Below are 25189 nucleotides of genomic sequence, written 5' to 3'. Positions count from 1 at the left end.
GTACAGGTCGAGATTTTTAGGATATTTTCTTCCAATATGCATCACCTTACACTTACCTACACTGGACTTCATTTGCCACATTTGTTGCCCACACCCCCCAAAGTAGACAGATCCTCCTGAATCTCTTCACAACCCCTTTCCCCAAAATGCTAACCCAGGGGCCCCTTGATTGAGGCCAAGATGTACTTTTTAAACAACAACAATTTTTCATCTGTATTTTGCAGGAATCAACACTATTGGCTTGGCGAAGGGCTGCTGAGGCCGGCCAACGCGGCCTCTCTCTTCCTGATAGAGCCAGTGTGCTTTTAATAGCTATTTGATAAGGCGGACTTTAATGCCAGAATTATAGATTTCTCCTGTTTAGAGTAGGAAGAGAACAACTAAGCTCTGTCAAATCAGACTGGAGGTCCACCTAGTCCAACATCTGGTTCCAGATGTTTCCAAGATGCCCGTTAGCAGGACATGAAGCTCTGGAACATATATTACCTCTGATGATGGAGGTTGTATTTAATTCCCTGGGTAAGCCCTTTTAAAACTGTCTATGCAGTCATGATGGCCACAGATTCCGCAAGTTAATGATGTGTTCTGTGAAAAAAAAACCCTTTGTCCTGAATCTACCAGCCACTAATGTATCTGGGTGATCCCATATTGTCTTATTTTGGAATACAAAGAGAGAACTATCTCTCAGTCTACTTAAGAGGGAAGTATCTATTCTTAGGTTAGGGCTGGCATGGCACCCCTTTCATAAAATCTAACAGATGAAGCTCTTTCACAACAGTGAGCTACATTGGTATGGGAATGCTGCTACTGCCTCCTCCTCCTCCTCCTTGTGATGCTGTAACAAGCACTAGCTCACTGCCAGGAAAAAGTTGCAATCTTTAATACTGCAGACCTGACTTCCAAAGACGCTTGGCTTCCTACCCTGCACTCTGCTGTCTGCTCTTATCCCAAAGAAACCTCTGCTGCCATCTGGTGGCACTTTGGAGGGTTCCTTTCCAAGTGCTCTTAGTATGTTACGCCGCCCTCTGTGAAGCTTTAAATGGTGGACTGTCTACCTATTTCCTATAGGGAAAGATCACCTTGACATGGCAGAATGAGCTATTGTCAGGGTTTCATGGAGGGTCCTGGGCTTGTCAACAGGGGTTCAAGCTCCAAGAGTCAGGGAAGATTGGTGCGGAGGGAGGGTTGGACACGCAATGCACGAAGCCACATTATACCGAATCAGAGCATCGGTTCATCAATGTCGATATTGTCTACTGAGACAAGCAGAGGCTCTCGAAGGACACTCACATCACTTACAAACTGATTCTTTTAACTAGTTCCTTCTTGACAGGTGACAGAACTAAAGATACTTGGAGATTTTAAACATTCGGCTCAAGCCTGTCCTTCTGGCTGATACCCAGTATAGAATCACTCCGTTCCTGTCCTGTGTTTTCAAAACAGGTTTATTATTCCTGCGATGGTGGCCTCTGCCCCACCCTCCAAAAGAGGTCTCTGTGGACCGAGAGCTTTTCTTTCTGATCTGCAGTTTGCAAAGTTGTTCTGCTTTGGTTTCTGACTGCATGGTTGCACAGGGCGGGGGAGGGGGGCACATTCCTGCACACTCAAAGAGTGTTTTGTAAACAGAGGAAATTAGAATGGAATGGGGCTGGGTGGCACACCCAGGCCCCAACTGGCGCCTTGGTTGTGTGGTGTTTGTGTGGTGTAATTAGCAAGGGAGCTCACAGGGTTTTGAGAGTAAGGCAGGGCCAACTTCAGAAGTGGTGCTGTCAGATGTTGGCCGGAGGTCCACAACCAGCCTAAAGCCCCAGAACTGCTTCTGGGCCCTGCCACTCTTGGGCAAGGGGCTCACCGAGGGTGTCTTCAAGCTGTCGTGGTCTGCAGAGGAACAGCAGGATTTGAGTCCAGTGCCAACAAGATTTTCAGGCAAGATTCAGTGCCATGCAAGATTTTCAGCTTTCAAGAGTCAGAGCGCCCTTCTACAGACACCCTCAAAATCTTGTTGGAAAATCCAGAAGTAAAATGTGGTATCTCACACACACAAAAGCCTTCAGGGCATGAAAGAATAAGAACCCCTTTCCTTCGCACTGGACTCCCTCTCTAGACAAAGTTCAAGCCTTAAATTAATGTTCCCTACCTCTCTGTCCTAACAAGTTGGCTCCCTTTATCTTATCTGACTTGTTAATCCTTTTGCCTCTATCCAATCCTTTTAGTCTGGACATAACTCACAGGAGTGATGCCTTGAGAGAAAAGGTGGGATATGTGTGTGTGTGCGTGTTGTGTGCTGTGTGGTGTAATTAGCGAGGAAGCTCACAGGGAGTAAGGCAGGGCCAGCTTCAGAAGTGATTCGAGAACCACAGCTCTCTTCGTCAGGTGATGCATCTGACGAGGAGAGCTGTGGTTCTCGAAAGCTTATGCTACCATAAAGCTGGTTGGTCTTAAACGTGCCACTGGACTCTACTATTTTCCCCAGGGGAACTGCTCTCTGCAGCCTGGAGAGCGGCTGTAATCCCGAGAGCACCCACCACCTGGACGTTGGCAACCCAAGCCCCTCTTCCGGAGGCCTGGGCCCGTCTCCAGCATCCGCCTCCCCGTCCTGGGCCCGCGTTGCTAAGCGCTGCTAGGCCGCGCCCGTTGCCTAGCAACCCTGCCGCGGCCGGGGCGAGCCGAACTACCATTCCCAGAATGCTGCTGGCCCTGTTGCCATGGCCACGAACGCAAACACCATGGCGTCCCGCAGCCCTGCTCGCCACCAGGGAGGCGGAGGGCTCCCGTTGCCAGCCGCGGGCGGGAGGTAGAGGCGGCGCCGGCATGGCCCACGAGCTGGACGAGGAGAGCCTGCAGGAGCTCTACAGCTGGGTCGACGCCATCCCGCTCTCCCGCCCCAAGAGGAACATCGCCCGGGACTTCAGCGACGGAGGTGGGGAGAGGGGAAGGGGAGGGGGCGCCTCCTGGGGCTGCAGAGGTAGGGTTGCCAACCTCCAGGTGCGGCCTGGCGAGGCCCTGGAATGGCAACTCATCTCCGGGCAACAGAGATCAGCTCCCCTGGAAAGGAATGGCTGCTTTGGAGGGCGGTCTTGGTGGCATTATATACCCCAACCCCTAAATCCTGCCCTCCCTTGCCTAGGTTCCACCCTCAAATCTCCCGCAGTTTCCCGACCTGGAGATGGCACGCCTAGGTGGGTGGGTTCTGTTGTCTGGGAGGGGAGGGGAGGGTGAGCAGAAGAAATGCACAGAGCCACACCGGCCCTCTCTGCTTCCTTGCTTTGTGCTGAATTTTAGGGTTGCCAACCTCCTGGTGGAGCCTGGTGTTCTCACAGAATTACAACTGATCCCCATGCTATAGAGATCTGTTCCCCTGGAGAAAACAGCTGCTTTGGAGGCTGGATCCTATGGCATTATACCCCGCGGAGGTCTCTCCCCAAACCCCGCCCTTCCCAAGCTCCACTCCCAAATCTCCAGGATTTTCCCCAACCAATGTTGGCAACCTTAGAGCATGGGCCTACCGCTGCTCTTACCATACACATTGAACCCCCCCCCCCCCATTGGTGCTGGTAAAAAGTCAGAAATGAAATTTTCCCTGCCGTTCAGATGCAGAGATGCACTCGTCCACATATATTTTTTAATTTACTTTATCCAAGTTATCTGTAGTCCGCCTTTCTTTCTGAGACTCAAGGAGGACTACACAGTGTGAGTCAATACGATCAACGGCTGGGACATTCAGTAAACAACACAAGAGGGAATGAGTTACAGAAATCTGAAAGAAACAAGCAGACCCTCCCCTCACCAAAGATCGCTGGCACTGACTGTGTTGGCCTGGTGTGGGATGCAGAGGAGAGTTTTGCTATCTACTTGGTGTACCGACCGCCTAGCGCACCAGTAGCTTCCCTGTCGAACCTGTTGGAGGTGGTATCGGGGTGGGCGTTGGAGCACCCTAGGCTGTTGGTCTTGGGTGACTTCAGTGTCCATGTCGATGACACTGCCTCTTCTCAGGCTGCGGACCTGGTGTCGCCCATGGCAGCACTGGGACTCTCCCAGTTTGTTTCTGCTCCTACACATCAAGCGGGCCACATGCTGGATCTGATCTTTGGGGTGGGGGTTCAGGTGGACCTAGATGCTATTACAGTGGTGCCGTGGTCAGACCACCAAGTCCTGGGAGTGCCAACCCCCTCCTGCATGGGCGGCGAGCTGATTTATGCTCGCCCGCGGAGACTCATGGATCCAATTGGTTTCCAGAATGCTCTGCGGGATCCGATGCCCCCTGGCGGTTCGTTGGATGAGCTGGTGGGAGATTGGCAGGACCGTCTCTCGAAAGCCATCGACGAGGTCGCTCCCCGTCACCCTCTCCGTCCCCGTGTCAGACTGGCTTCTTGGTATACGGAGGAGCTACGTCAGATGAAACGGAAACTGAGACGGCTAGAGCATTTATGAAGGCCTACGAGGTGGCTGCGAAGGCGATGAAGAGGGAGTACTTCGCTGCCTCCATAGCGTCTGCAAGCTCACGCCCGGCAAAATTGTTTCAAGCTGTTCCATCTCTAGTCTCCCTCTCGCAGGCAGACTGTCAAATTAGGAATTCGGCCATTAGCTGCGAGGCTTTGGGGAGCTTCTTTGCAGATAAAATCTTGTCTCTCCGGTGCAATCTGCCAGCCATGGTTGATACAATGAGGGAACGGGAGGCCCCTTGGCTGCCTTCTGGTCCGATTTTAGATCACTTCAGCCTGGTCTCTCGGGAGGATGTGGACAGGATCCTGCGGCTGGTTAGGCCCACTACGTGTTCCCTGGACCCCTGCCCGTCACGGCTGGTAAAAGCCAGCACCAATACTTTGGGGGCCCAATTGGAGGATATGATGAATTCATCGTTAAGCTCTGGGGCTTTTCCCGGGGTGTTGAAGGAAGCTGTGGTGAGGCCTCTCTTAAAAAAGAGAGTCCCAACTGGGGGAAAATCACAGTATGAATGAAGTCAACTATGGATGAAACAGAAGCAGCCGTGTTGGAATGTCCATTTCAAATGTTGGCTTTTACTCTGAGTAGACTCCAGCTGCAATGAGTGAAGCCCATTAGAAGGGGGGCTGCCTCTGGGAGGAGTCTAAGGCCAGTTGGTTGGCAGCCCCTTTCTTTCTTGGGGGGGGGCATCACAACCCCCTCCCATGTCTTCCTTTTGTTTCCCATCCAGTCCTGGCAGCTGAAGTGGTGAAATTCTACTTCCCCAAAATGGTGGAAATGCACAATTACGTTCCAGCTAATTCTACCCAACAGAAGCTGTCCAACTGGGGACATCTGAACAGGTCGGTATCCCGGAGGGGAATTCTGAATTGGAAATCCAGCACCGCAACTCGGAATTTTCAAGGGGACCCCTCAAGGGCAAATTCTCTTGCCAGAATGTCTGTATCAGGGGGTTGCCTGATACTGAATCCTCAAATTGGTCTTTGAAGTTTGGCCCTGAAGCCTGTGTACCCCTGTGAATCACCCCCCTTTTTGCTATAACTAAATTTTGAAATATCGTCAGAATTCAGCTCTGCAGGGAAATCCATTCCCATTTTCTTGCATTACTCAAAGCCCTGGGTCAGTTTTAAGATAACTCTACCCTCGAGGTATGCCCAGAGCTTGGCACCCAGCATGCAGTGTGGGATGCAGCCGACACAGTTTGCCCTGGGAAAGGGATCCATATTCTGTATTGTTCCTCCTTTTGTAGGAAAGTACTGAACAAGCTGAACTTCTCCGTCCCGGAAGACGTGATCCGGAAGATTGTTCAGTGTTCGCCTGGAGTGGTAGAGCTGGTTCTGATTCCGTTGAGGCAGAAGATCGAGGAGAAGCAGAAGCAAGCCAAGGTGTTGTCCACCTCTTACCAGGTCAGTAGATACCAAGAGGCAGGTGGTGCTCAGCCCTGCTTTGCCTTTTTACAGCAAATCCAGAAATCCTTCTCTGTTTCCTTAGCTCCAATGTAGCTCCTATCCTGGGTCTGGCAGAGATAACAACGGTCCCCTTTTCAGCCTCACCAGCACCTCATGCAATCAGGCACGATTATCCCCATTTCATAGACTAAAGAACTGAAGCTGAGTTGAGGAGGGGGCATACAAAAGGGGAGGCAAGTGTGTGGTGTAGCAGTTTGGTGTCAGACTAGGGTCGTTTCCCCATGTCTTAAACACCCACGGAATGCTGCCGGCTTTGCGCGATTTCTGACGCCACCGTTTCCAAAATGGAGGCAGGCAGTTATGATTCTGTTTTCGTGGCGCCACAGGGATGTCAGAGATTGTGCAATAGAGCCCCCAGTGTTCCATGAGTGTTTGAGACGTGGGGAAACAGCCTTGGGCTAGAGAGGCCGAATCCTGCCTCTGCCAGATTGCCCCTCAGGCATGAAACTCAGTGGGTGATCAGGGGCTAATAACACTCTCCGAGCCCAACCTGCCTCTCAAGGTTGTTGTGAAATGGGGAATGTATACCCTACCCTGGAAGAAAATGCAGAATAGAAATCTAAGTGAAATAGCTATCATTTTAAAAGGATCAGAGATCCCAGAGCACCTCTTGAGTAAGGGATTGGCTGCATCCTCTACCATTACAAATCCTTTATTTATTTATTTATTTATTTATTTATTTATTTATTTATTTATTTATAGCCTACCTTTCTCACTGAGACTCAAGGCTTATGGGGGAGGGGTATTTTCATCTGAGAAGGCATGAGGAGAAAAGTACCCCCCTTTTCCCCATTCTACATCTCCAATCTGCAAAGCAACTAGTTTCCAATTAACTTGGTAAAACCAGCGCCACCAACACCACACAAGAGAGTATGGATTTCCTGAATCATGTCTCAGCTGGCCATCAGAGACCTGGGTCACTGAATATTTTTATTTTCTTCATCTCGTTGGACAGGTTCCTGGAGAGGTGGCATGACTTTTTCTCTAAATAAATAGAAATAAATACGAGGCATGAATGAGAACGGTCCCATCACAGAAGGGAACAGCTCCCGTGTGATCTTCTTGGCAGGCATCAGAGGGCGGACTTGAGCTGCTTCAGCAGACGTTGGGAATGTGGAAGGCAGATAAAGTGCCTTCTCGAGCACCCATACTTGTCCAGGATGGGGCCCTGGAACCACTGCCTCCCCAGCCCTCCCTCCTGCTGGAGCCAAGCAGAGAGTTGCCTTCTCCATGTGCAATGTGGGTGGAGCCAGTGATGCCCCAGGCCTAGACAGGGCAAATGCAAGCAGCAGTTGCTGCTACTGTTATTTCTTCCTCTTCCTCCTCTTCCTTCTCTGCCCCTTTATCCCCTTTGAGGGGTTGGGGCTGTGTGCAGTCAGCCCCCACAAGTGTAGGGTCTGGGGCAGCTGTCAGTCCTTGGCAGGTAGGTTCCTCAAGTTCTCCACAGCAAACACGCAGGTGTATTGGCTAAAGTAACTTTATTAGGAATCCATCAAGTTCGAGGTGCTCAGACAAGTGAAATTGGCAAAAGTGATGTGGATGGGGTCGGTGGTAGTTATAGGGAAAGTTCCCACTATCAGGATAGGGACCATTAAAGTTTGGGTGCGAAGGAGCAGGTGGGGGGGAGGTGAGAAGGAGAAGCTAGACAGAACAAAGAATAAAATCATCTCAGTTCCCAAGACGGATACATTTCACACTGGCCACAGCCGGCTTTCAAGGACACTTGCTGGAGGCAGCAGGGAAAAGAGAACGTAAATACTTGCAAGATAACCTACTGTCTTAACATCAATAAGAAACTTCTCATGCCCTCAGAGGACCAGCACATAACACAGAATACATTCATGGCAGATATGCAGACAGGCATGTATGGCATGATATATGTCTTTGTTGCCCATTGGCTAAGACTGCCCCTGCGCACCTACAATACAGCCTCCAACTGTGTGTTACGTAGAGTTTCACAAGTCTTTCATTCATTTCATCACAAGCATCCTGGAGTGAAATAGAAAATGGCAACATGTCCGCCTTGGGTCTTTTCCCATCCCAAAATCACCCACCCCAGAGATTTTTTCAACCACCGAGGAAAAATATAAGCTTTTCTGAGTCTCTCCTCCCTATGGGTGGAAAGACACTGCGGGGTCTACAGTTTTGAGTGGACAACTGTAAAGAGTTGAACAGCCTCTTCTGTCTTCTCTAACTCTGTCTGCCCCAGGTTGTTTGCGATTTTTTTTAAAAGTGAAAGAATTACGGAACTCTGCTTATCATGGAGTTTGGGTCTTCACTGAATTTGACAGAGCTTGCTCCTGAGTAAAACTGACCATTATTGGGTGGCATTGATCCCAGCTTTATGTGCAGCTTCATTAACAGGTCATGGGTTTTGCAGCGCCTGATTGCTGGAAAGCAGGCAGATGCATAGTTCTTGGGGCAAAGGACATTTTTCTTACAGCTGCCCCATGGCCAGTGGTTGGCTGACTGGCCTTTGGCTGTGATGCCAGAACACACATTTCTTCAGGTATAAGCCCCATTGAGTTCTGTGGTATTTACGTGCATAGGATTGGGTTTTAAGTCCCAGCTCAGGAAAAGAAGGCCTGTGGCTGAAGGGATCCGTTAAAATGGTCTCAGGGCCAAAACAGATGTTCTCAAGAAAAGAGATTTGGGAGGTTTGTATATATGACTCCCTAAGGTGGTCAAACTGTTATCTGGGCTGTGACAGAGGGGGAATCATATGACCAAGTGCTCACATCGGAGGGGAAAAAATCACTGCATATAGAAAACTAGCATGTCAAGCCAGGTCAGAAGCCATTTCCTTAGCATCTAGTTTTCAGTGTGCAGGGGATTTCTTTTTGACTGCAAGAACTTTCCGCCATTTGCAGGCTGAAGTTAGCATAACTGCTTTACCTCCACTGTGAGAACTAGTGAACTAGTAAAAACTGCCAGGGAGAAACAGTAGGAGATGCAACGGGGAGTGTGGCACATACACAAACACGGAAACACAAGCCCTCTTTTTGAAAATGGCCGCAGGTCAGTTCAACGCTCCTGGGATTTTTGTTTCACGCCTTTTCTTCTTTCCAGGGCCGTCCACCTACCACAGTGGACTCCTGCAGTCTCTGCACTTTTTCGTCTCCGCCTCCCCAGGTCTAAGCCTTTTCCAGCCACTGGTCCTTTGCCTGCATGGAAGTTCTGCTTGCTCCTTCTTTCTGTCTAGCCGAGCCAAGCCATGTGGCTGGGCAGGAGTTAGGACTGCCAGACACTGCAGATTTCTGGGGCGTCCCTTCCCTAAGAGGTGGTCCCGTATTTCAAAACGTCACACACGCCCCCCTCTAGCTTAAGGATGCTCTTGATCTCAGAACACAGAGAGCAGATGAAGGACGAGCTATAAAAATCCAGATTCCACTCTGTGCCCTTATAACACGCGCCGTGTTTTGTTGACTGATTTGATTGCTACCTTGCTTCTCAATGCAGAAAGATCGCCGATGCAGCTGATATAAAAGAAGAGCGTTAAATTGGGGGGCTTTCCACTCTGTCTAAGTTCTAAGGAGCAGAGTTGCTCTGGGGAGGTGGTGGAGAGTGCCCTCAAGTCATAGCTGACTTATGGCGACCCCTGGCGGGGTTTTCCTGGCAGGAGACTAACAGAGGTGGTTTGCCGTTGCCTGCCTCTGCAACCCTGGTCTTTGTTGGAGGTCTCCCAATTGCCAAACAAGGCTGACCCTGCTTAGCTTCTGAGATCTGATGTGATCAGGCTCACCTGGGCTATCCAGGTCAGGGCACTCTGGGGTGACAGCCCACCAAAGCCCCTTTTCTCCTTAGGCTACTAAACATTCCTGCTAGCTGACTCCCCTAACTGCTGGCAACTGGACCACCTGCTGCCTTAATCCACCACCACCGCCAACCACAGGTCTTCTGGCTGTGCAGGGGCAGAGCGCCAGGAGCGGCTTTGCCACAGAAGAGATGTTGTGCGGTGCCAGTTGCCTGCCAGTGGCTCCCGACTCCCTTCTGATCAGGTTTATTTGCCTGCCTTCACTACAGTTGGGATTGGTTTGTTTCCTTTTTATCAAGGAGCACTGTATGGTCTAAAGAACAGAAATTAAGGGTGGCTTGGCTCGTGAGCTTTCTGGAAAAGTTCCCACTGGCCCTCAGGGATGCTGGCAGTGCCACGGGGGACACTCAGGTCAGGCCAGCCAGCAGCGATGAGGAGTGCTGGCTCAGCTCTCATGCCCTCCACTGCTAAAGCTTGGTTCCGCTTCTTTCTGGCCCCACAGCTCATAAGAATATGAGAAGAGCCCTGCTAGAGAAGTCCGGTGAGGGTCCATCTAGTGAAGGTTTCTGTTTCTGGAAGCCCAACGGCATAGAGACCGACGTCTGTTGCCTCCTAGCTCCAGCAATCAGAGGTGCAGTGCCTCTGGACATGGAGTCCAGTAGCACCTTTAAGACTAACTAACTTTATTGTAGCATAAACTTTCGAGAACCACAGCTCTCTTTGTCAGATGCAACTTTATTGTAGCATAAGCTTTCGAGAACCACAGCTCTCTTTGTCAGATGCAGCCTGTTGCATCTGATGAAGAAAGCTGTGGTTCTTGAAAGCTTCTGCTACAATAAAGTTGGTTCGTCTTAAAGGTGCTACTGGACTCTTTACTGTTTTGCAACTACACACTAACACAGCTAACTCCTCTGGATATGGAGGTTCACTTCAGTCCTCTTGGTTAGTAATCACTGATAGACCGCCCCACCATGAATGTGTCAAATCTGCTTTTGAAGCCAAGCTGCTCATGGCTGTCTCTACATTCACCAGCAGTGAATCCCACAGCTTAATTACTCATTGAGGAAAGAAATACTTCCTTTTTTCTCTCTTGATTGTGTTGCCCATCAAATAATAATAATAATAATAACAACATTCGATTTAATACCGCCCTTCAGGACAATTTAATGCCTACTCAGTAGTTTACAAAGTGTGTTATTATTGTCGAAGGCTTTCACGGCCGGAGAACGATGGTTGTTGTGGGTTTTCCGGGCTGTATTGCCGTGGTCTTGGCATTGTAGTTCCTGACGTTTCGCCAGCAGCTGTGGCTGGCATCTTCAGAGGTGTAGCACCAAAAGACAGAGATCTCTCAGTGTCACAGTGTGGAAAAGATGTAGGTCATTTGTATCTACTCAGGAGGGGTGGGGTTGAGCTGAGTCATCCTGTAAGAGTTTCCCAGGGTGTGGAATGCTAATGGCGGGAGGCTTCACTGTATCCTGAGGAGGTTCTTTTGCATATGGATTGGTACTTGATGTGCTAATCTTCTCTGCAGGGCTATTGTCAGGGATAGAATGTTTTGTTAGCCTGGTGTTATTCAGAACTGGCAACCATGCTCGGTTCATTCTTAAGGTTTCTTCTTTCCTGTTGAAGTTTTGCTTATGCTTGTGAATTTCAATGGCTTCCCTGTGCAGTCTGACAAAGTAGTTTGGAAGTGTTGTCCAGTATTTTGGTGTCCTGGAATAAGATACTGTGCCCTGTTTGAGTTAGGCTATGTTCAGCCACTGCTGATTTTTCAGGTTGTCCCAGTCTGCAGTGTCTTTCGTGTTCTTTTATTCTTGTCTGGATGCTACGCTTTGTGGTCCCGATGTAAACTTGTCCACAGCTGCAGGGTATACGGTATACTCCTGCAGAGGTTAGGGGGGTCTCTACTGTCTTTTGCTGATCGTAGCATCTGTTGTATTTTTCGGGTGGGTCTGAATACTGCTTGAAGGTTATGCTTTTTCATAAGCTTTCCCATCTGATCAGTAATTCCTTTGATATATGGCAGAAACACTTTTCCTGTGGGAGACTGTTTTTCTTTGGTTGTTTGATTCATCCTGGGTTTGATTGCTCTTCGGATTTCATTTCTGGAGTAGCCATTTGCCTGAAGTGCGTGGTTTAGATGATTAATTTCCTCATTGAGAAAGTGCGGCTCACATATCCGTCTTGCACGATCCACTAATCACCATCCCCGACAGAAAAGAGGCATAATGAAAACATTAGTGGAGCGTGCAAGACGGATATGTGAGCCGCACTTTCTCAATGAGGAAATTAATCATCTAAACCACGCACTTCAGGCAAATGGCTACTCCAGAAATGAAATCCGAAGAGCAATCAAACCCAGGATGAATCAAACAACCAAAGAAAAACAGTCTCCCACAGGAAAAGTGTTTCTGCCATATATCAAAGGAATTACTGATCAGATGGGAAAGCTTATGAAAAAGCATAACCTTCAAGCAGTATTCAGACCCACCCGAAAAATACAACAGATGCTACGATCAGCAAAAGACAGTAGAGACCCCCTAACCTCTGCAGGAGTATACCGTATACCCTGCAGCTGTGGACAAGTTTACATTGGGACCACAAAGCGTAGCATCCAGACAAGAATAAAAGAACACGAAAGACACTGCAGACTGGGACAACCTGAAAAATCAGCAGTGGCTGAACATAGCCTAACTCAAACAGGGCACAGTATCTTATTCCAGGACACCAAAATACTGGACAACACTTCCAACTACTTTGTCAGACTGCACAGGGAAGCCATTGAAATTCACAAGCATAAGCAAAACTTCAACAGGAAAGAAGAAACCTTAAGAATGAACCGAGCATGGTTGCCAGTTCTGAATAACACCAGGCTAACAAAACATTCTATCCCTGACAATAGCCCTGCAGAGAAGATTAGCACATCAAGTACCAATCCATATGCAAAAGAACCTCCTCAGGATACAGTGAAGCCTCCCGCCATTAGCATTCCACACCCTGGGAAACTCTTACAGGATGACTCAGCTCAACCCCACCCCTCCTGAGTAGATACAAATGACCTACATCTTTTCCACACTGTGACACTGAGAGATCTCTGTCTTTTGGTGCTACACCTCTGAAGATGCCAGCCACAGCTGCTGGCGAAACGTCAGGAACTACAATGCCAAGACCACGGCAATACAGCCCGGAAAACCCACAACAACCATGTGTTATTATTATCCTCATGACAATCACCCTGTGCGGTTGGTGGGCTGAGATAGCTCCGAGAGAGCTGTGACTGACCCAAGGTCCCCCAGCTGGCTTCAGGTGGAGGAGTGGGGAATCAAACCTGGCTCTCCAGATTAGAGTCCTGCCGCTCTTAAGTGACTGACCCAAGGTCACCCAGCTGGCTTCAGGTGGAGGAGTGGGGAATCAAACCTGGCTCTCCAGATTAGAGTCCTGCCGTTCTTAAGTGACTGACCTAAGGTCTCCCAGCTGGCTTCAAGCGGAGGAGTGGGGAATCAAACCCGGTTCTCCAGATTAGAGTCCTGCCGTTCTTAACCACTGCACCAAACTGTCTCTCCACTACACCCCACTTCATTGGGTGCTCCTGGGATCTAGCATTACAAGAGATGGGTCATATTTGGGAGTCTGCTGCAATGCTGCCGTCTTCCCATGGGGACGGAGCCCTTACAAGCTGCGGCCGTCTGCCAAACCCCTCCTGCTGAATGTTCCCAGCTCCGATCACACCAGGCCTGGGAGCTGTTCCTAGTTCTGAAATCCAGGCTTTCCCGTGGATTGCAGGGGAAAGGGGGAGGTTGGCCAGAGAACCTCAGTGCCCCATTATAATGCTTGGCTTCCAGTGTGGCCCTGAAGACTCTGCTGCCACAGTCTCAGAGCACACATCCTGTGCATCTTTGGAAACTCCGGAGTTTCTCCTACGTTCACATCATTTCTGGGTCCTAACCCATTAAAAATACCTGCCCAACGTAAGTCTGTATTTTATCTTCCAAGCCATTAGGGCTCATAGCTTGTTGGTTCTTCATCAGTCATTCAGATGAGCTTAAGGGTTCTTTTGCTGTCACCTGTTTTTCCTCTAAAGGTTGTAGGCTTAATTCGGGGGGGGGGAGTATTGAGGCAAGAGAGGGTGTGTTGGATGTTTGTAAATGTTGAGCAGGAGGCTGGGATGCAGAAAAGGCAGAAATGGTTCATCACGTCCCCTTGAGACACAAGGTATAGACGGCACTCTCTGTCTAGGGCAGTGAGGCTCTGTGTTCTTGGTGTTTGGGGGGGGGTGCAATCAGTGGGAGGGCTTCTAGTGTCCCTTCCCCACTGGAAGACCTCCTGAGGACACCTGGGTTTTGGCCACTGTGTGACACAGAGCGTTGGACTGGATGGGCCTCTGGCCTGATCCAACATGGCTTCGCTTACGTTCTCTTATGTTCCAGCCTAAGCCCATTGACTTCAATGGTCTTAGACTGGAGTAACTGTCCATAGGATTGCAGGATATAAAGCAGTGCAATCAGAATGCTTAATGAACAATGCAATAAAGAGCAGGATTAAAGAATGAGAGAAGGGTGCAAATAATCTAAGGCAAGATATATCACAAACGATACAGAAAAACGGATTGCCAGGTATGAAACAGTGCAGCAGGCATTCAGCAGGCCTTACTTCCAAATAAAAGAGAGATTGGGTTGTATATTTTGGTTGTTGGGAAGCAAAAGAATCTAACAAAGAGGGTCAGACTGGGGCTGTAGGGGTACAGCTTCTTGTTTCCAACAGCAACCGGCCAAGATGCCTCCAGGAAGTCTGTGAGCAAGGCAGAAAGGCAAAAGCTGGCCTCTAGCAGATGCCTTCCTTGTTGGGGGACCAGCACTGGGAAGCTTGCAAACTCTAGGATCCCCCTGCTGAATGCAGAGAAAGAGTCACCTCCAAGGTCTCAGCTCCACCAATCTGGCCTCACATTTCTAAAGCAACTTACATTTTTGACATGGAGGTCTGGCAGTCCTAAGCGGGCACCCTCTTGGCTTCAGTTTTTTGTCTCTGTAGGAGCTTCTGTACTGGCTTAAGGGGCATTCCTGGCCTCCCACCCACCCCCCAGCCAACACCTCCCAGGTCCACCCTCTGATCTCTCTTCCCAGTGTCCGTACTGGTAGCGCTAGCAATGCAAATGGAGAGGAGGGTTTCTGCCTTCTGTTGTAGGGAAACAAATCCACCCTGCTTCACGATGCATCTTCTTCAAGGAGCTCTGTGTCAGCATACCCTGAGGTGGAGCAGCTGCTGGGGCCGGGGGCTTCTAGCAGGGCCCATATCTGCTGATGTGGGCCCTGGGTGGGTGGTAGGTAAGAAGGATGGAGAGTGTAAGCTGGGGTCTGCTGGTGGGGAAAGGAGCTCAGGGGTGCCCTGCCTGCCCCCCACACCTGGAACCGGTCCTGCCTCCAAGCCTCCCATCTCCACAGCGCCCTCCGTAGATAGTTTTGTGTCGCTGTTCCTCAGTCGCTCGCAGATGTGCTTAGATGCTGCCCGCCACTGCTGCTGCTGCAGGCCTTTCTCTGCCCTGCCAAATGGCTGCCAGACCCCAGCCTCCCCTCTGGGAAACTTTCTGGGCGTGCAGGTGCCACAGCCACCGGCTGAGCCACTGGTGGCAGAGGGGCGGGGGAAACGTGAGCTCCCCAGGGCAGCGGGGTGCTATGATGAAAGTTCCCAGAGGAAGGGAAACGTGAGCATTGCGCTTGTCAACGTCCATCCTCTGCTTCTTTCTGCAGGAGCTGGGGATGCGCTCAGCACTGGAGGACAGCAACTATCTGGACACAGGTAGGCTAATTAAGATTGGGCCTCTCTCGTTCGCAGCCATGGCCTGCCAGAGGTCTCCGGGAAGCCCCTTCTTGGGAATGCCACAGCATTTCAGAATGAATGGGGTGAGGCTGTAACGCACTCAGCCTTAATGCCTTTATGCAGATGGCGTTGCTTTTTCATTGCTACAGCTGAACTTGAATATCCTGGATCCGGTTTGGATTCCCGTTAAAAGAGACATTGCAATGTTTTTATTTTTTTCTTACAGGAAAGGAAACCTGGGCCTGTGGGCCAGGGACCCACACAGCTGCAGGCAGACACTGCCTTTTGTTATGGAGGCAGAATCCACACACCCCTTCATTGTGCCTCTTGTGTCTTCCAGGCTCTTCTCCAAAGGCTAAAACGGACTCCACTGGGCCCTACAACCAGGACTCTCCTGGATCTGAAAAGTAAGTGTTCTATTTTTATTTATTTATTTTATTTATGTCATTTATAGTCCGCCTTTCACACTAAGATTCCAGGCGGATTACACAGTGTGAGATTAGTGTACAGTCCATTTCAAGGGCATTTCCATAAACAACGCCATGGGGTAAATATATAGAAGTTTACAAAGGCATAGCATTAGTAAGAATCCAATACAGAGCTGAAGAAATGCTGAATCAGAACAGAAGCAATTCTAGGGCTGACATTAGACCGCATGAAGCACAAGTAGCTCACAGGAGCACGTATTTAAGACAACAGGTATTTATTGGTAGAAATGGGTATTGCTGTGCACTGTGGACTCAACAATCAGTGAAAAGTGGCTCAAAAGCCAGGCTGCTGATACGATCGTACGTACGATGGCATCCACTGACATGCCCTTGTGCTCCTGCATATTGGTCAAACACCACACAGCAAGCATCTCGAGGAAACTGTATGCACGGCCACCTACAGATGGCTTTTGTGGAGTGTTTAATGCACGAGCACAAGGTTCAGTTCAGAGGCCCATGAAGGAACCGCAAGTTGCAGGGAGATGTACGCGCCCCATGTTCTGTGCCGAAATCCAAATAGAAAATGGAGCAATGGAAAATGGCTGTGTGTCCAGGGTCCCAGAACCCCAAAATCCAAATGAAGAGAATTTGGGAAGCATCCAAAGAACTGAGCTTAATTGTGGAGGGGCCGTGGCTCTGTGGTAGAGCATCGGCTTGGCATGCAGAAGGTCCCAGGTTCGGTCCTGGCATCTAGACAGTAGGTGATGAGACCCTGGAGCGCTGCTGCCAGTCTGAGAAGACAAGAGTGACTTTGACTGATCTCTCTGTATAAAGACAAGTGTCCCGACTGACTCATCAACGCCCAGCCCAAACCGCTGGACCTAGAAACATGAAATTTGGGGAGAACATTCCTTTCATGATGTAAACAACCGCTAAGAAGGGATTTAAAGAAATTTGCCACCTAAGGGGGTCAAAAGGGATAAAATGTGTTTTCCCAAAGGGATACAGCTTCCCTGTGTGGCTGGCAGGCTGCTGCCTGCTTCTCCCCCACCAACACACACACCTACTGCTAGCTTGGCCACTCTTCCCTGATTGGGACAGCCTTTCAAGATCATTTGCATATGCGGGCTGATTGGGGCTCGCAACATTCCATACTTCATCCTCCCCCCACCCCCCCAGACAGTTGGAACACAGAGGTCATTTGCATATGCAGCCTGATTGGTCCTCACCCCCCCACGTTCTAAACAGTATGCACAACACAAACCAAAAAACGTTACATACCCATAAGTATTATAACTGGATTTAAAGTTGTTAAATACCACAGCGAAGCACGAGTATCAAGCTAGTTCAGTATAAAGTGGCTTCATGTCTCTGTTTGTCCCATGCTGAGCTGATAGCTGCAGTGCTACCCTCTGCTAATCCACAATGGCACCGCTGAAGCAGGGTAGCAAGCAAGCCAGCTTCTTCCATCTCTGCCGGGCTTTTCCTGCCAGAGTCCCTGGTCCAAGGCTACTAGTGCCATATTGGAACCCCAAACAGATTGTCTCATTTAAAAAAAAAAAATCCCGGGCCAAGGAGCTCAGAGCTTTTTATACAATTCTCTCTTTCCCTACATTATCCTCATAGCAAATGCACATTGAGTAGTTTATTCTGCAAGATAGTTTCAGGTGGGTAGTTGTGTTGGTCTGTAATATAAGAGCAAGATTTGGGTCCAGGAGCACCTTAGAAACCAACTAGATCTCCAGGGTATGAACTTTCAAGAGTCAAAGGTCCAGGATGGTGAGGGGTCTGGAGACCAAGTCCTATGAGGAAAGGTTGAAGGAGCTCGGTATGTTTAGCCTGGAGAGGAGACAAGTGAGAGGCGATATGATAACCATCTTCAAGTACTTCAAGGGCTGCAATATAGAGGATGGAGCAGAGTTGTTTTCCACTGCCCAAGGAGGTCGGACCAGAACCAATGGGTTGAAATTAAATCAAAAGAGTTTTCGGATAAACATTAGGAAAACTTCCTGACAGTTCGAGTGGTCCCTGAGTGGAAGAGGCTTCCTCGGGAGGTGGTGGGCTCTCCTCCTTTGGAGGTTTTTAAGCACAGGCTAGATGGCCATCTGACAGCCATGACAGCAATGCTGATTCTGTGAACCTGGGCAGATCATGAGGGGGAGGGCAGGAAGGGTTACATCAGTGCTCAGTTCTTGTGGCCCCTTCTTATGTGCCCAAGGTAAGGCTGATCACCCCCTTGGGGTCAGGTAGCAATTTTCCCCAGGCCAGTTTGGCCAGGGATCCTGGAGGATTTTTTGCCATCTTCTGGACATGGAGCAGGGGTCACTGTGTGTTTGGGGTGTGTGTGGGGGGGGAGGTAGTTATGAATTTCCAGCACTGGTCAGGGGGTTGGACTAGATGACCCTGGAGGTCCCTTCCAACCCTATAATTCTATGATTCAGGATTAAAAAAGGAGATTTGACCCTCAAAAGCTCATATCCTAGAAATCTAGTTGCTCTCTACCGTGTTACTGGAGTCAAATCTTGCTATTCTGAAAGTCTGGCCCCAGGGCACTAAGTGAGTCTCGTGGCTGAACAAGGATTTGACCACGGATCTCCTCATTCCTAATCTGACACTCCGCCCATTACTCAACACTGTCCCTCTTATTTCACCCCTTCAGGAGAGCCGCTTTTGCCATGCTCAGAGCTGCAGGGGCTCACTACGTGGCTGGCACAGGACCGTGAGGAGATGCCAGGGAAGCACGCAGCTCCCGGCTCCATTTCCCAGTTTGCTGCAGGCCCTCAAGGAAGCACCAGCATTCCCAGGTGCCCATGTGGCAAACAGGCAAGACAGGAGGAGGCTCCAGAGAGGAAGCCAGAGACGGCCAGTTCAGGGATGAACCGTGGAGAGGGAGTGTGGCGTAGTGGTTAGAGCCACGAACAGATGACCTTGAGCCATCGCTCTCAGCATAGCCTATCTTGCAGGGCTGTCCTAAGGAGGGAAAGAATGGAGGAGGATGCACGCCCCCCTGAGCTCCATGGAGAATGGGTGGGATAAGATGGGCAGGTTGGAATACGGGGAAAGATGAGCAGAGCCAGGCAGGAGGACAGGGGTGGGATGGAATACTTCTCCCAGTTGGTTCCCACTTTTCTTCTACTGTGGGACTTTAGGTGGTGCGTCTTGGGTTTCCAAGAGGTCTCTCCTGTTCTAGGCGCAGAGGAAGACTGCCTGTATACACAGAGGCTCCATATGTCTATCATGGATTGTAGACCTATCCTCTGCGCCTAGAACAATTGGAAGGGAGGCTGTTGACTAAACCTCCTCCTCGTGAGCTCTGTTGGATCTGGACTTTCCCCCCACCCGAGCAAGGCAGCTGTGCCCACTTCCTGGGGAGGGGGGTCGCTTAGAAGAACTCATGCCGAGGGTGGCCTGCCCTTTGGACCCAAATGACCGTCCGAATTTCCTTCATCTCCAGGGTGACCAAAGGCGAGTCTGCTTTGCGCCTCCAGTTGGCCGAACGCGAGCAAGCCCTGCTGGCATGCCAGGAGGCAGTTCAGGTAAGGGCTGCTTGTTTTCCTCTGTCTCCCTGGGAAATGCGTGGCGTTGTTTCCCACACCTTCCCAGGGGATCTGTCCCATCTTTCCAGCCTCCCTTGTCTGGCTGTTGTTTTGTACTCTCTGCTTCCACAAGTGATGGGCAATTCCAGGGACGACTGCCTACAACGTCATTTCCTACAACATACTGGAGACTTTTAGTGTAATAAAATATATTTAAAATGTACAGGTTGAGGAGATGGGAAGCAGGCAGGCAGGCAACACTGGCCCCAAACAATCTTAGTCCAGCACCCCAGGGCCCCAAAGGCAGCTTCTGCCTGCTCCAAACCTCTCAGCCACGTTATCCGGCAGCATCCACCTTTGCTGCCTTCTGCCCACATTTAACTTTCAAGAGTGTTTGTACAAGAAGAGTGTGACTCAATGTCAATAGCTCAGAGTCACCACCGGCCATCTCAGGCCATTAAACAAGAGGTTTTGTTTATCATCCAGTACAGAAACCTGGTAGAGAAAGCCATTCCCAATAATACAAGAGCATATTTCCTTTAAAACTTATTTGACTTAAAAATACCCTTTCTTTTTATAAGTGTGTATAAACACACTCACAGAGAGAGAGAGAGAGAGAGAGAGAGAGAGAGAGAGAGAGAGAGAGAGAAACACCCCATAGGAAAAATCAAACTAAAACCCAAGCAAAACCAATCCTCCTAGCCTGATTTTTAAAAAATAAAAACAAATGGAAGGAACATGGAGAAACCACCAAATATCGAGTCTCTCTACACAAGACATTTGACATGTGAAGAACTCGTGTCAGAAGATGCAATGTTAGCCAGGAAGGGTAGTTTAAAAGACAGAGCTGGCGGCAGGGCAAAGGCTTTGCTATATACTGGAGCTGTGTGAAGGGGCTGTGAAATGCCAGAAGGGAAACTTCAGCCCATTAGAACCTCTCCAGGTCCAAGCCCAGCTCTGGAAGGCAGCTCCAGCCCATTTCCACTCCTCGCTGCCCTCTGGTTGCCACCCCACACAGATTTAGACTGGAGAGGTGAAATTGACAGAGACTTTGGGAAGGCAAAGATGGAATTAACAAACCCTCTGACCAGCGATCTCCTCTGTCTTTGTCTTTTTAAACTACTCTTCCCAGCTAACATTGCATCTCCCGACACTTGACAAACACGCACCGAGGCATCTTGTGTAGAGAGACTCATCGTCAGAGGCCTGAGGCTGCCAAATGTCTGCCAGGAACGAGCAGTTTCAACTGCATGCCTATTGATGGGGCAGGGAGTTCCAAAGTCTAGGGGCCACTGCAGAGAATGCCCTCTCCTGATAGGGGAGGAACACGGAGAAGGCTTGGTAGATAGGTAGACGAAAGGATAGTCCAGCTCCATGAACCACCCCTGTGCTTCATCCCATCTTCTTCACTGCACAGGAGCGCTGTGAGTTTGAAGCAGCTGGTTAGCCACGGCAATCAACCAAGTGTGTGGTAGACATGCAATGCTTTGTGGCGGCAGTGGGAGGGCTGCCCCCCTCCTCTCCACGAGGAGCTCCTGGCGCCATGGAGAAATGACGTCTTCTGTGTTTTCCCTTGGCCCAGATCCTGCAGCTGAAAGTGCGCAGGCTGGAGAACCTCGTGCACCTGAAGAACGTTCGGATCGATAAACTCACTCGGCAAGTGCAGCAAACAGAAAAGAAACAGAAATGAACGGACCAGCTCAGGTGACTGCCCAGCTGGGACTCTCCAACCCTCCGGATGGTTTCAGGCTTTCCTCTTGCCCAAACACCCCTCCTTTTTCAACCCTGGCAGCTGCCTTCAGGCTCCAGGGAGGCGGTCCAAACAAAGACTGGCAGGTCCGACCTAGAAGAATGACCTCTCCAGAGCAGCCCAGCTCGTGCCCAGGAGGTGTGGGGGGGAACAGAGTCCTTGGGAAATTGGGATAAAGAAGCGGCCTAGGACGGGCACTGGGAAGGTGGTGTCTTAGGTTCTGCAAGATGCATTGTGGTCCAGGAAAGCCCTGGATCAGATTGCTCTGGCGAATACCACGCCTGCTGATGGCTGGTCCTTCTCCTTTGATGTTGCCCACAGGCCAGCCTTGTCAGAACCAAGATTGGCAGGAATTCCCCCCCCCCCCCACACACACACACCAAGATGGAATGTAAGCTCCCATACTCTGGAGTTTGACAAACTTGGAGCCAAGCTACAAGTGACGCCTGACACAGGTTGGACACTTGTCAGCCTCCCTCAAGTTTTGATGGGAAATGTCGGCATCCTGGTCTTGCAGCTGTAATGGAGAGCCAAGCTGTAAAACCAGGACGCCTACATTTCCCATCAAAACGTGAGGGAAGCTGACAAGTGTCCAACCTGTGTCAGGCGTCACTTGCAGCTTGGCTCTTAGAAGTACCCACCCATTGGCCCCCCTCTCCAGACGAAGCCAGCCTTCGTGCCTGCACCCAGCACACCCATGATGCTGGGAATCGCCAGGCTTCATCTGGAGGTTTTGGAGCAGCCAGGGAGGTGGCAGGCGATGGAGCCACAGCCTGGTGCTTCTTTCAGTCTGGGCGGCCAATGGCTACCCCAAGGGGGCCTTCTCAAGAGACAGTCTGCTACCTTTCTTGATCTTCCATTCACCTTGAGTATCCTGGAGCAATTTCCATAGCTCAGAATAACAGAACCCGCCTAGAGTGTACACATTCTCTTTGGGTAGGGGGCAGGGGAGGCTTCTGCACCCCAGACCTTCCTTTAGGCTAAGGGGCACAACCAGGTTTGGGTTTCTAGTGGGTCTCCTCCTTGTCCAGGCCTTCTGGGAGCTCCTTTCTCTTTCTGCTTCATTAAGATCCAGAGGAGTTAGCCATGTTAGTCTACAGTAGCAAAACAGAAAAGAGTCCAGTAGCACCTTTAAGACTAACCAACTTTATTGGCTAGGATCTTTTAAGCTCTTCGCAAGGGTCCTGTGTATTTCCATAGATCTGTAGGTGATGTTTCTGCCATGCCTCCAGTTTTGGGGGTGAGGTGGCAGCCACATGGGAGGTGCTGAGAGGGAGATTCCCCCCCCCCCCCGCAAAGCCTCCTAGAAATCAATATGGCCAGCTTTGTGGATGTACATGCAGCTATTGCAAAGGGTGTGGATGCGCGTTGAGTACACATCCAATGGTGCAAATCCCCCCAATAAGGGCGCATAGATGTGGTTGCAGCTCGCAGGCCAAAGCGTAGTCTAGTCCCTCGGCAGACACAAGTGGTGTGACTGCACCTTACAGATGGAGCAATAACTGTGGCCTCATCTGCCTTGTGTAGTTTGGTTGCCTTCACTGGGTTGATGGTTTGCAGATTGCTTTTTGTTTCAAGTCAAATAATTACGCATTGACGCAAAACAAAACCTTAACTGTCGTAGGCTGGTGCTTTGGAGAGCCAGTCCCATTTGTTCGGGATGAAGCCCCTGGTGCTTTTGTATCCTATCTAATCTTGGGCGCTCCGCCACTTCCTCGGAACCTCCCATCTCCAAACTCTTCCGGGGTTTGACTGTATCTTGAGCAGCCTCTCTTCCATCGTGGTCAAGTTGCCCCCGCAGCACAGAGCTGATGGCTGGTCCTTCTCCCCGCTTCTCCGTTTTCTTATTCCAGGGGACCTCTAATTTAATTTTCAGAGCCTCGGTCAGACTACAACTCCCAGAGTTCCCCATGACACTGGTACAGAACTGATTTTAGTGTGTCATGTGGTGGGTAGCCACTGACCTGCCATCTTGGCACAAGCAGGCTAATGCAGCGAGCGAGCCCATCTGCATACCCTTAACCCAGACAGCTAGACTAGGGTGTGTGTGTGTGTTTGTGTGCTATGATGCACTATGATGCAAAGAGCTGAGATTTACTGGGATTGATTACTGTGTAGTAATGGCTACTGTTTCCTCAGCAGTTTGTATTTTAGCATTTTCAGGGCTACCAGATATGGGAAATGGAGATTTGGGGGAGGTGGGCAGTGGAGGCAGAGGCCTTTTGGCCCAGGGACTTTCAGCGTGAACAGTACTGGACTTTGTCAGATTCTGGCAGTGTTTTGAATTGGGTCTTCCCATAGCAGGATTCACTGAGCTGGACGCCAGGCAGTTGCCCCTGTGGATGCCCCTGTGCCCTCTTGCAGCCACCGGCACCAATGATCTCAGCATCGATAGAAGCTCCAGAGATCTCAAGAGCAGCACTTGGCACGATGGACTGACACACCTGGTGCCTACCCTATATAAGCCTCTCCCTGGACTCCATGGAATTCATTCTCAGCTAGACCTGCTGATATACCTCCGTGTGGACCTCAGTATCGGCTGTGTGGGTTTTCGAGCTTGCCACATGGACAGTCGCAACACCCTTTGCCCAGGAATTCCTGTTTAAATCTCAGGACGTTCTATAAGCAATTTATTCTCAGTGCCTCTCGATGTCCTGTCGTTGCAAGGAATAATCGTAAGCCATAAGCTTGTACTCCCCGCCCCGAGCTTCCAAAAGAAATACCCCTCCCAACCATCCCCCAAAGACATCTAGACCTGAATGGCATGTCTGTTTTCCACAGTGAAACTGACATCCGTGGAAGTTACAAGGTGTTGCAAATTGTGAGAAATTGAAATTACGGAGCAAGCCAAACCTCCCCCCCCCCCTCCATGACTTGCCAGACCCCAGGCTGGTCACCGGCAGCTGCCTGGCCACCACAATCTGGCTATTGCCTTAAAGAAACATGGCTGTCCTATTGCCATAAAGAAGCATGGCCACCACCTCAAACATGAAGTTGCAGGCACAGAGAGGAAGAGGCATTAGGCCTCTGATACATACCGATGTTCATACCTTTGGAAAACATGCTGGCATATCATCTATGTCCTGTTGGCGCATGGACAAGACTTGTCATGTGCCATCGGTGCTGGGCACGTGGGTAGAGCGCTCTTACTAATTTTGACATGCAAAAAAGGGCTGCCTGAATGACCGGGCCTTCCCACTCGAGTTGTCACACATGATGATTAGTTGTTGGTAATCAGTCATTTTGCAACTCTAGCAATACTCATGCTGCATAATGTGGGGTTGTTGGGGGGCACTGCTTAGTCTCCTCTTTATAGAAAGGCTGTGCTTACGACTTGCTGATAGTAAAAGATTGTATTCTTCTTTCCTCTTCTTGCTTGTCTGAAGTACTCAATAAAAGGCAAGGGCCTTATCTGGCCCTCTAGCTAAGGTATCCTTCAGCCTTTTGCACCCTGTGGGCACCTTTGGAATTCTGACATTGGGTGGTGTGCGCACAGCCACAAAATGGCTGCTGCAGGAGGTGGAACCAGTGACAAAATGGCTGCCACAGGAGACAGAGCCAACCATAAAATGGCTGCCACGGGAGACAGTGACAAAATGGCTGCCACGGGAGACAGAGCCCTGCCCGTCTGACACTGCCCTGAGCCCGTCTGACGGGGAGAGCGGTTTAGAAATGTAATTAAATAAATAAATAAATAAATAAATAAATAAATAAATAAATAAAACGTCATGCATAACTCCAATAGAAAAGCAAGATTCAGTTCCAGTAGCACCTTAAACACCAACTAGATTTCCAAAGTATGAGCTTTCAAGAGTCAATGCTCCCTTCGTGTAACAGTAACCTTTCAACATTTCAGGCAGAAGCATTGCTGAGCAGTCGGGTTAGAACAGATAAAAGGAAGTACTTCTTCACCCAAAGGGTGATTAACAAATGGAATTCACTGCCTCAGGAGGTGGTGGCAGCTTCAAGCACAGACAGCTTCAGGAGGGGACTGG

General features: G+C 49.9%; 1 protein-coding gene across 2 annotated transcripts; it reads left to right on the top strand.

The window, feature by feature from the left end:
* The first annotated feature begins 2718 nt into the window (after nt 1-2718).
* SPEF1 (sperm flagellar 1) lies at nt 2719-24626 on the top strand. 2 transcript variants are annotated; one of them, XM_054990208.1, is made up of 8 exons: nt 2719-2920; nt 5174-5285; nt 5693-5849; nt 15411-15459; nt 15821-15887; nt 19363-19444; nt 21027-21148; nt 23499-24626. In XM_054990208.1, exons 1-7 carry the CDS (start codon nt 2812-2814, stop codon nt 21132-21134), a joined length of 684 nt encoding a protein of 227 aa, XP_054846183.1. In that variant the 5' UTR covers nt 2719-2811; the 3' UTR covers nt 21135-21148; nt 23499-24626. The 2 variants fall into 2 exon arrangements, with proteins under 2 accessions (XP_054846183.1, XP_054846184.1); XM_054990209.1 differs by having other exon boundaries at nt 23496-24626.
* Nucleotides 24627-25189: the final 563 nt, after the last annotated feature.

Source organism: Eublepharis macularius, chromosome 10, assembly GCF_028583425.1.
Source record: "Eublepharis macularius isolate TG4126 chromosome 10, MPM_Emac_v1.0, whole genome shotgun sequence".
NCBI classification, from domain to species: Eukaryota; Metazoa; Chordata; class Lepidosauria; order Squamata; family Eublepharidae; genus Eublepharis; species Eublepharis macularius.
This window is presented reverse-complemented; position numbering and strand designations above follow the sequence as displayed.